Genomic DNA, 11,409 nt, shown 5'->3' on the forward strand with positions numbered 1-11,409 from the left:
AATTGATATTAAGTTAAATATTTTTTATTGAGTGGTTTAAATTTTTTTCAGAAATTCAAAATAAAACTTTATGCAAACTGATAAAAAATTTCGTTTTATAAACGAATTAAATAAATATTTACGTTTCAAAATAATAATACACATCGGATAAGTTTACATTAAATAAGTAATAATACAAGCACTAAGCAAATTCCATGAAACCGAATGAGCTTACTAACAGCAAAACCCAAAGATGGCAGACATCGAGTGCCTTTGTGAAGTGTTCAATTATTAGCAAAATGTCCCTGGCTGTCCAAAATGGGACGCAAAATCAAATAAACCGCTTTGCTTTCAGATGAAAAACTCCCCAAAGTCGTACAAAGCTACGTTCAAGAAAAAACACTCATCGCAAGAAAACCCTCAAGATGTCCTCTACCTCTACCTACCCATGGAAAGCCATACAAGTTGCCGAAAAATGCCTCAACTTCATTTTGTTTTTCTTCGGAAATGGAAAATTCCGTGGGTAGGAAAAAGTAAAATGGTCTTTGCCATTGCCAGCACCAACACCAGCACCCTCTACATATTTCCGCTCACCGTCAACGCGTCCACTCGATCCGACGCAAATCCGTCCGGAAATGGTTTCCTTCGACGTAGGGCAACCAATCTGTCCCGCGGAAAAATGGAATGCAAACAGGGTAAAGTAGGTGGAAAAAGAACGCCCAACACGATAATGAACGACTCGGCAAGATCCATTTTATTTTTTCTTACCCCCTGGCGCGTTCGTTCACGCGAGGGGGTGGTCAATATGGTTCGCGGCTCATCAGGGGGTTGCCAACGCCATCATCGCACGGGCAGTAATATTGCCTCCGTTCGGTCCGGGAGGAGGAAAATGAAAATCAACGTCCACACCGCAATAGGTTTCTGCCTTTCCTCCCGGCACCGATGGGATGGGTTTTTTTCCATTGCGTCCTGAACTTAATGGACTTTGACATGTACTTTTTTTTTGGCTTATCGTCTTGTTTTTATCGTTTTGCTTTTATGTGTGTGTGTGGGTGGATGAGTAAATTTTTTTTTATTCGCCTTCGCAGAAGTCAAGCAATTTTAAAAAGGAAAAATTTTAACTTCGAACATTGAACGACCATTTACTCAGGAAATGGCGGCTTGAACTTTGTAACATTTTGCTGTTTGCTGCAAAACACTTTTTGAAAATCAGTATACCGTAAGACAATAAACGTACCGTAGCAATGCAAATTTCCATCTAGAAAAAAATGTTATGCCTATATTTGGACTGCTGTCACGTGATAAAAATGAATTTTGTATCCCTTTTAGGATTATTTGTACTTAAAACTGTGCAAATGGGAACTGTTCATGTGGTGAGAATTTGATTCGTATTAATGTTTCAAATATCGACCTCATTTTCTTTAATAATAACATGTTTCTTTCATTATTAATTTTATTTTTAACTACTTTCTACAATCGTTATTAACAGTTGTTAATAAAGTGAACGATTTGTTTTATTACTTTTACTCATAATGAGGCTTAATTAAACACTTACCAAGCCCAAATCGTTTGCACTTAGCAACTGCAATTACCAATTGCATCGTGCATTGCTTGCAAAAACTCAGACAAACTCAAAGCGTTTCAAAATTTCATTCTTCATGGTAATAAAAACCGTAATAATTGGTGCAATATTTTCTGTTTTTATTACAACCCGAAGACTATTATTATTTGATGCTTTGTGTAATATTTTTTGCTATGTTCATTTATGCTTCTGCAAACCGTATCATTGGATCGATCGCATAGATAAAGGTTAAACTGCACTGCAAAGCATGAACAAGAAAAAAAACGACAACAAAACATTCGCGATCGTTCGGTCACACGTCAGTGCATTTTTGCAGCCATTTTATTTTTTTGTTTCCACCCCACCGTTTCGCAATCGGAATTTGTCCCGGAGGGAGAGCGACTAACAAAAAAAAATCACCCATTCGTCGCCTCAAAAACACTCAAGTGGTAGCGCGTGAACAAACATGCATTGGGCTCGCCCTCCCATCGTTTACGCTGACAAGACCCGATCCTAGGCACGTCACTGCACGTACAGCACTATGTTTTTTTGCACCCTTTTAGGCTCTCGCTATCTCACTAGGGCTGTTGGCAAAAAAAAGCATTTCTTTTCACCCCGAACAACCCCGAACATATCGTACCGGATTCATTGTGGCTTTCTTTCCCCGCTGTCTTTACCTTTCTGCCAGCGAAACACATGCAGTTACTTACCGGGCCAGCTTCTTCAAACATTCGTCCCAAAAACGAGTAAAAGAGTGGTTGTGAAAACGATCTAAAGCACACCGAAACAACGGAAAAAAGCAGCCCCGTCCAACCGTTTGACTGACGGGTTTTCCTTACACTTCACGCTAGAGTGACTCTTGAGGCGGTTTTCTGCAAACTCACACACACACATGCACACATTCGCTGCGATGCATTCGATGCAGTGCAGTTCAACCGGGGTTGCACAAAGGATATGCCCTCGAAACGAAGCCGGCGAATCCCCTAGCCCATACGACGTCGACAAATTGGCAAGTGCGAATAGAGGGTATACGGCTGTCTGAACAACAACAAAAAATGGCGACCGGCAGCAACACACATAAAACTATACTTCTAGGCACTCGAAAATGGCTCTGCGTTGCAAAAAAAAACCCAACCCCCTTTTGGATGGAACAGGAAACCCCGACCCGATATGATGATTACGACCGAAACCGAAGTCTGCCCTGCTTGCATCGCAATTTTTCCACCCGGAATATTTTCTAAGGAATATTTCTTTTTATTTGCATTTTTATTTTCTCCCCCCCACCCCGCTAACATAAGCACTATCCGCCATTACTATGGCCAGTATTCCTGGACGGTTCCAGAGCTAAGTGGGGAAGGCAAAGAAAAAAAGATCCCGTAAAACATTTCAGTGCAGCCGGCAGAAGAATTTGTAATTTGCACTTATGGTTAATGCATACGCTAGTGCTCCTTACTAACCCGTGTATGTGTTTGAATGTTGGTGTTTTTTTTTCAAATCTTCACTATTACTTCTCATTGCCGGTAGACGACCATTACCCATTCATATGGGCGTAGACAGATGGGGAGTTTTATTTTTGCATCGTACATTCGTTAGTGAACTTGGACTGTGTCTTTGCCACCACAAAACATCATTTCAATAGAATTTATTTGCTAGAGATGTACATAACGAGATGCTTTTTTTATGTTACACTAAATGATAAACCTTGCTTGATCTACAAACAGTAGTAGATAGTCCAAAAAAAAAGTATGTACAAATTAGACAAGAATGATATATTTCTCAATATTTATATAGAATTTTATATATTTCTTAATATTGTACTTTAAGAATTCATTCAAAAAATAAGAATTCATTATTAATACGATGTAATATTATTTAACTTTTTTAATTCTTGTAAATTTTTATTTGAAAAAAATGCTTTGATTCATGATTGTTTAAGGATTGAGGATTAAGGAGCTTAAGTTTTACCTACAAGATCTGTTCCAGGTACCACTAATATAATTTCTCATAGATTTTCCTACCGCTTTTAGTTATCACGTGTCATGTTTAATGAGTTAGATGTATTGTGATTTGAAAAGTCAAATAAATGCAAGCGAATGTACACATTACTAACTATTCTTTGTAAGGCTTTTTAGGCGACTACTTTTAAAAACTTGTAGACAGCATTTTAAAAGCGATTTTAGAACTTCTCGTTGAGCAAGGGAAAATTAACATTTATTGCTGCAAGCTTATCTGTTGTCTTGTTTCTGCAACAGCCAAAAAAACAACCACAATATACAAATTATCGTTCGTAACACAGCTGATCGAAGATATAGAAAGTACAGAAAACCCCATTACAAACAATGTAATGGGGTATGTCTGATAACGTAGCAAACAACACAACATGTAATGTGCCTTACTGCATCATTACAACGAACGCCATCTTTATGTTCCGATCAACTGTACCACCGTTCACCTCGTCGTGATCACGCGTCGATTCCGAAGGTACCCGAAATATTTATTCACAAAAAAAAAGAAATCCTTCATCTCCATCTCAATAACGCCCGAAACAGCATTGGCCAGCTGTCGGAGTGTTCTGCACCGCAGGGGATGCTGAGCACTGCGATAATAACGGTCCGAACGGGTGATCTTGGGTACAGCAAGCCACACTCTGGCACTCGATGCACTAGCAACACTCATTAAATTATGCATAAACACTGTCCAAAGCAGGCGAGCAGGACACAAGTTAAACGGTGCGAAACGGTGGAACGGCAGCCCGCTAATTGTGGTGACCGACGGAGAGTGGCTTAAAGCTCCTGTCCAAATGGGAGATATGCAGCATCCGACGACCCAGCAGCTGCATCGCTAATCAGCTGTTTGATCCTTTCAACGGCGATTTAGAAGACCTACATGGCAATGGACCATTACTGCGTGTGCCACGGTACCAGGTAAAGTCCGTTTCCCTCTCGGTCTCGGATCCTAAAATTAGGTAAATTTCCATTCAACCTCGGCCCGGCCAAAGAATGTCCTTTCAAATACGTAAATTATTGTTGTGTATTTTTTGCTTCCATCCCTTTTTTTTTATTCGCCCAATGTAAGGACCAACGGAAGAGACCAACGGTTTCCTTCCATAGTTGTCCTAACCCTTTCGAAAACTCCTGGACATTCGCGTCCGCATACCATACTGTGTGTTTGTGTATATGAGTGTGAATGTGTCCAGATGCGGTAAAAAAAGGACACCAAATTCCAAATCCCAAAACGAGCAAACAAAATCCCTTCCCGAGCTGCATTCCACGAGGGCCAAAGATCTTTCCAAATGGTCGTGGTCCAAAACAAGCGTTTCCAACAACGAGCACAAAAAAAACACAAGCACAAACACATTGAAATCTTTGTTTGCATTATTATCAATCTAGATATTATTCAATTTTCCCATTCTGGCGCTCCGTTTCGGCCACAGACCGGCTTTTGTTTTGTTTAGTTCAACCCTTTCACCGGTGTGCGTCACCGACCGAGGGCTAGGGGGTTTTTCTCTTTCTCGATGCATTTACGCTTGCCATGACAGCTGGAACGGTTAGCGAAGGGAACGCACAGGACATTCACTACAATAATCATCCGGGCGCGCATGGGGTCAAAGGCAAGGACGCGCTGTGCGTTTGTTTCTCATGCACAGAATCCAGAACCAATGCATAGGACGAAGTCCTGTTTTTTTTTTCTTAGTACACTTTATACATCAAGCTCGAAACCAATCCCTAACCCCTTCCCAGGCAAGCTTCGCTTTATGCCACGCTGACAGGACACGCGGAACGTGATTCCTTTTATTCAAATTACCAAAAAACCCCCTGTCCTGTTGAATTCCGGAATCGCATCGGAACGGATGGAAAACCAGTTTCCTTGGAGGAAAAATTTGTTGAGTTGAGTTTTTTTTCTGCTTCCATTTTCACTCAATACTGTGCGTGAAACTTCGCGTTACATCGTTCTATTTCACTCGTATGTAGTGAAAACTTGCCCTGTTGTGATGCGAAATGGGTAATGCTTCCAACGAAAGACACACCAAGTTATTCTAAAACTCAGCGCTTGAGAACTATTCGGAATGATGGTGTCCAAAAGGAAAGATCGTGCGTGTCAGTGTACAGTAAAATCTAAGAAAAGTTCTAGTGTTTAGAAGTTGTACCAATTGTTCTATCAAATCATTGCAAAAGAGAACAAATTAAAAGTTTGATTCAAGTCATACAAATGGAAATGATAATATCCTTATATTAAGTGAAGTATGAAGCGGTCACTCTTAACTCCAATGTCAATTGCTGTCAGTGGAAGAAGATATCGACCAAGAAGAGAAAATCTGAAGCTTTTGCAGTGTAGAGATCAATTCTATAACAAGTTCCTCAGATGAATAGTTGGCATAATGTTCAAAACACAAACCCATCTCACTTACAAAAACGCATGCTTTATTCACCCATCGCAATAGATCACACAGAGATAGACACCTAAGAACAACAGATTCCATCGATAAGATTCTGCTCCTTGCGACAGTCATTGCGCGTCATTGCGTACGCGGTAATGGATCCTTTCAGTTGCTTCAGCAAAGGCTGGATATCTTCACATCGGAACGGATTTCCCTCCAGCATCATGCGTACCATCACCGGGAACGAATCGTACAAATCAGTCACCATGAGCCGTTCCAGCTTGTTCCGACGAAGATCCAGCTTAAGGACGCGCGGAACCGTCTGCAGCACGTCCAGATTGAGATGGACGAATTGATTGTCGGCCAAATGGACGTACTTGAGGTGTGTGATCGGTTCAGTTAAACTGTTGCTCAACGATTGCAGCTGATTGCCATCTAGTTTGAGGAGCACCAACTTACCGAACCGTGCGACCGAACCGAAATCAAACTCCCGTATCATATTGTACGATAGATCGAGACTGATCAGCTTATCAAACACCGGCAGCTCATCCATGCTGGTAAGCTTGTTGTTCGTCAGCTTGAGAAATATCAGTTCCGACCCATTTACGGCAGTGCTTTCCACCGTACGGATTCCATTACCGATAGCGACCAGCTGGCGCAGGTTCGGTGGAATTCTCACCGTCTCCAGATGGTTGTAGCTGACATCGATCAAATCAAAATTCCAACGACGCTCGAACTGGGCCAAATTGAACGTTTTCAGCACGTTGTGCGATATGTTCAACGTCGTCAGTGAAGGGCATCCACGGAACACTTGCTCGGCGATCGAGGACAGAGCGTTCTGCTGCAGTTTCAAAATTTCCAGCTCAGATAAATCATCGAACACGGCCGGGTCCAGCTCGGCAATCTTATTTCCACCCAGCAGCAACGTTTTCAGGTCGCGCAATCGCTTGAACGCTGTGGCATCGATCGCGGAAATCTCATTGTCCGAAAGGTCCAGTGTTTGAAGGCGATTGGCACCGAAAAATGCTTCGCGCGGTAATTCGTGAATTTTGTTACCGCTCAGGTACAGCGTTTGAAGGGATTTTGCACCGGCAAAGTTATTGGACTGCACTTGCTTAATGTCGCTGGCGGTGGCATTGATCGCTTCCAGCTTGGGGAAGTTTTGGACGATGGCCGGTGGAATTGCTGCTAGTGTAGAGCGCGAAAACTGTACCCTGGTGAGGGTGGATGGGTTTGGGCTGATGAATTCGGTTGACGTGATTTCGTCCGAAGATACTTTAGCGCCGACCACGCTGCAGCTTCGGCTTAGCTCCATGTTACAAACGAGTTGTTTCGAAAAGGCGCTTTGTGGTAGCGCGATGGCTACCATCCTGGAAGGAAAAAGGATGTTAATAAATAACTTCAATGTTGTGCAAAGGTGTTCAAGAGACAAAGTGATTTTGTTTATAGTGTTTGGAAGATAACTACATCTAAGAAGAAATATGAGAAGAAATCATTGACAAGGAAGTCTCGTCTAATTCTCGACAAGGGACACGAAATTCCGAATATGTGTCGTGTTTCTTTGATTGCATAACTACAGTCCATCAGTTTGTGAAAGCTGTACTATAATTCTCGGCACTGTTTCGTTTGGCTACACAAAACCTTTTTGCATGAATAAATTGCTTCACTGCACTTTCCAATCTAGCTCCAGCTGAATCTGATCCTAGTTTAGCTCATTTATTCTCGCTAAAATCACAAAACACAATAAAACATTCCACAAATTGTTCAACTTTTTTTCTCAAAAGATGCTTAAACACATTTTTCACTTTAACAGAACGAAAAAAAGAAAATACTCGCTAGTTTCAATATACTTACACCAAAACTACGCACAGCTTAACCATCCTGAATAGTGAACGGAATGAAACTGAATCGGCCGTACGATTTCCGTCGGCTTTAACACATCATTAGCTCCAGTATCATCATCCCTGGAGATAAGGAAGTGACCGTAATATGTTGTTGCTTACCCTCAACTTTAACCCACCGGCGGGTTGTAATCACAATTCCACAACAGTTCTTATAACAGGCTGTTGTATTGCGACGGCGCGTACTTTCCCTGTTAAAATGCGTTTTATTTGCATTCCATAAAAACAAAACATGTTTACAAATTGCGTGACTTCATCGATATTAAATTTTTAACTTGGAAAACTTATTGTATGATGATGACTGTAAGATTATTGTATCTTTCATAGAATCATCCAAAGATCGCAAACGTTTCTTATCGCGTGAAATTGCATTCAACGCACGTCATTCACCGTCCGGTCCGGTCATGAGAATCACCAGCTTCAGAGTTGAATCGTTACACGGTTGCGTTACATCAAATCGACATTCCGATCGCAAATGTATATTTTTTTTGCCGACGGCATCTGGTTTAACTTGGCGTGCTACTCGTGGATTTAAGGAGAACTCCTACTTCCAACTAGTTTGTTTATATTCATGCCGTGTAGTAAAACAACACTTTAAACAGAAGCAAACTAATGATGAGTTTCCCACATCGAGAATCGAACAGGATGTGGCCTTGTTCGATTGAATGTTGTTAAATTTTTCAGTTTTTCTCTACTTAAATACAGCAAGAAGTAATTTGTTTCATTATTAAATACAATATTTAATTTCAAACCAGTACATCAATCAAAAAAATTGTTTACATACTATCCGTGGAGAGCTACAAGCTGATCCGAATTAATTGCACCATTTCCTATATTTCTCTTAATTAATGTACCGTTTACAAAATAATTCTATTCAACCACATTACAACAATCAATTATGCTTTCAATTGACACACTAATAGAAACAAATGTTGCTCTAATAGATGAAGTTGTCCGCTGGCAGATCTCCACATCGACCACATCATTAACCCGACCTAAACAACAACCATCCAATGCAGCCCTATTCCAGCCTAATGAGTCTAATTTATCAAAACCACCGTATAACTCCTCACTTTCGCACCTTGTGCACATTACGCTTCTTTTCGATTCTGCTTTTAAACACTTCGTCAGGAGACATTCCGGTTGAACGATGTGATACGGGCCTCACGCTAATTTAGTCGACGGTCATGGACGATTTAAAGCCCGCCGAATAAATCATACTCAAACGCATCGGTCTAGCATCTCCGGAGGATGAGCTCACGGTACTTACTCCGTCAATCAAAAGTCCATCAAAAGACGGCTCAGCTGAGCAAAACACCACTAAAAAGGCATTTGACCCATGAAAGACCCACAAGAAAAGGGTCTTCTCCCGATGAGGAGAAGACACAAACATTCCTCACCATCTCTCAGCGTCAGCTGAGAACGCCATATCGTCCCGATGAGACCATGATGCACGGGCCATGAATTCCCATTTGTGTTTTTGTCGATTTTGTTTTGCTACCACCCCACGTGCTAGCGGGGCCCGAAAAACCAATATCTCGTGAAGAAGCAAATAGGCTTTCCCGAGCAAGGGGGGTGCGAGATGGGCACAGCCCCGATGTAACTGTCCATTAACCGACCGTTTGGCCGTCAGCGGCAGCATCACCATAAACATCCACTTTAATAATCATTATTTGAAAACATTTATTATAAACTGCTTAATTACAGAGCTTCGCTCAGCCGGAGCGCTCATGTGCTGGCACCTACGGTTTTCGTTGTTTTATTTTTCCTTTTTTTTGCAATCTTCTTTGCTCCCAACTGCTTACAGCAACCGGGGGGTTTTGTGCAAGTAAGTGTGGTTAAGGCCTGGCCTGGCTCACAATACGTTCCCGGTGGATGACAGGACGACAGGCGTGTGCAAATTTTTGAAGGTTATACCGAAACAGAAGGCCTGCTGTTTGGAAATGGTGAATGCCAAAAGCTGAACCGTGCAAAAAGCAAAAACTTCCAACCATCGCTAACTGGATTGGGTACCACCTGGAAGCACTTCAGATCGCACCAGACGTGTGTTTGCCGTAATCCTTCAAACGAACGGTTTTCTTACGTTGTTTGCTCAGTAAAATACCGTTTAGGAATATATCAATATTTTAGGTATAAAAATAAATTTGTTATAGTTATAGTCTTATTAAACTCTAATCTTTAACTTAAGTACACCAATTTTATTTGATACAAACTTTTTCTAAATAATTTTTACCTGTTACAAATGCTTTCATTAAGAGATTATTTAACAAAATTTTTGAAAATATGTCCCCATAAATGGACACAAAAAAACTCGGTCACAACGACATAACGAACGATGAGCAAATAGTATCTATTAGCACGATGTTGAACATGAAAATTTAATTATCCTTTCCATCCCGCAATCAATTAGGGACAAAATGTGCTCGTATAAGTCAATAGTTAATCAATGATGCAATAATCAATGTTACACGAAAGGCAAATGGATATCATCCCGGCAAGAGCATTTTATGAGTTTTAACTTGTTTCAAACAATTCGTTAGCGACATGTGACAAACGGACGTCTGACATCTATTCCGCATGCAAATGAATTGTTGGCTGGTCGTAGAAGAATCAAGTCTTTGTTAGTTCATCACGTAAACTAATAAAATTAAGTGAATTTTAAATAGAAATCTGCGCTCATTTTTACCCAAGGATCACATTGGACAAATCCATCTCGTGCCACATTTCCAACGGTAACCACCTTTACCAGACCGCCCCCACTCCATATGAGGGTTAATAGTGTCATGAATTATTTTTAGCACCGATCTGCGTCCAAAACAACTGCGATCCGGCTTGTGCAACATTGTGTATGTGTTCGGCACACAGGACCTGTGCCGATCATCGGTGCCGTCATAAACTTTTATACGATCACCGCTACATCCGCCCCGAACAAGCGATCGTTTACATGCGACCCGGCCATAGCATTAGTGCGCGTGGTCAACACCCACCAGCGTGAGCGTGGTTTCTTCGCGGTTAAATGGTCCCACATCTCACCGATACGAACCGTCACACAAAGTTAACTTTTTTATGAATGAATACACCACCCATAATGACCACCACGGGCGGAAGAATGCAAGTGTATGTGGAGGGTCGATCCCCCGGTAACGCTCAGTTTCCCCACATCCACACAGTTCCACACGAATTGCATCTTTGATTGGTTTTGGAAGGGTCGAACCGAGTTGGTGTGGTATGCCCTTTTGTTGCAACACCAACGACACGAAACGCAAAGGTTCGTCATCGCCACGCGTGTACAAGTCACCGTACGATTCTAGGACTAGGATTTACTGTGTCATAAGTTACGTGAAATTGATTCGCAACGCATCGACGACCGTTTGTAGCGGATGGACGATCTTTTGGTTGGCAAACAGGTTTTTACCCCTGCGCTGTGGTCGTGTGTTTCTAGTTTTCTATTACTTTGTGAACATGTGGGGAAATATTTATTATCGGGTAAAAAAAAACGTTGAAATAATGATGAGAAGATAATTTGAGGTTGGATTCTGTGTTATTACATCATGTTTATGTAGTGAAATGAAAAATTTTATTAAAAGATA

At 41.3% G+C, this 11,409-nt stretch overlaps 1 protein-coding gene across 1 annotated transcript; it reads right to left on the reverse strand.

The window, feature by feature from the left end:
• Positions 1-5,938: 5,938 nt before the first annotated feature.
• On the reverse strand, positions 5,939-7,905 carry LOC125772148 (insulin-like growth factor-binding protein complex acid labile subunit). Its single transcript, XM_049443584.1, has 2 exons — positions 7,773-7,905; positions 5,939-7,288 (listed from the first exon to the last, which is right to left on the reverse strand). The coding sequence occupies exons 1-2, from the start codon at positions 7,796-7,798 to the stop codon at positions 6,001-6,003; spliced, it is 1,314 nt and encodes a 437-aa protein (XP_049299541.1). The 5' UTR covers positions 7,799-7,905; the 3' UTR covers positions 5,939-6,000.
• Positions 7,906-11,409: the final 3,504 nt, after the last annotated feature.

Source organism: Anopheles funestus, chromosome 3RL (assembly GCF_943734845.2).
Source record: "Anopheles funestus chromosome 3RL, idAnoFuneDA-416_04, whole genome shotgun sequence".
NCBI lineage: Eukaryota > Metazoa > Arthropoda > Insecta > Diptera > Culicidae > Anopheles > Anopheles funestus.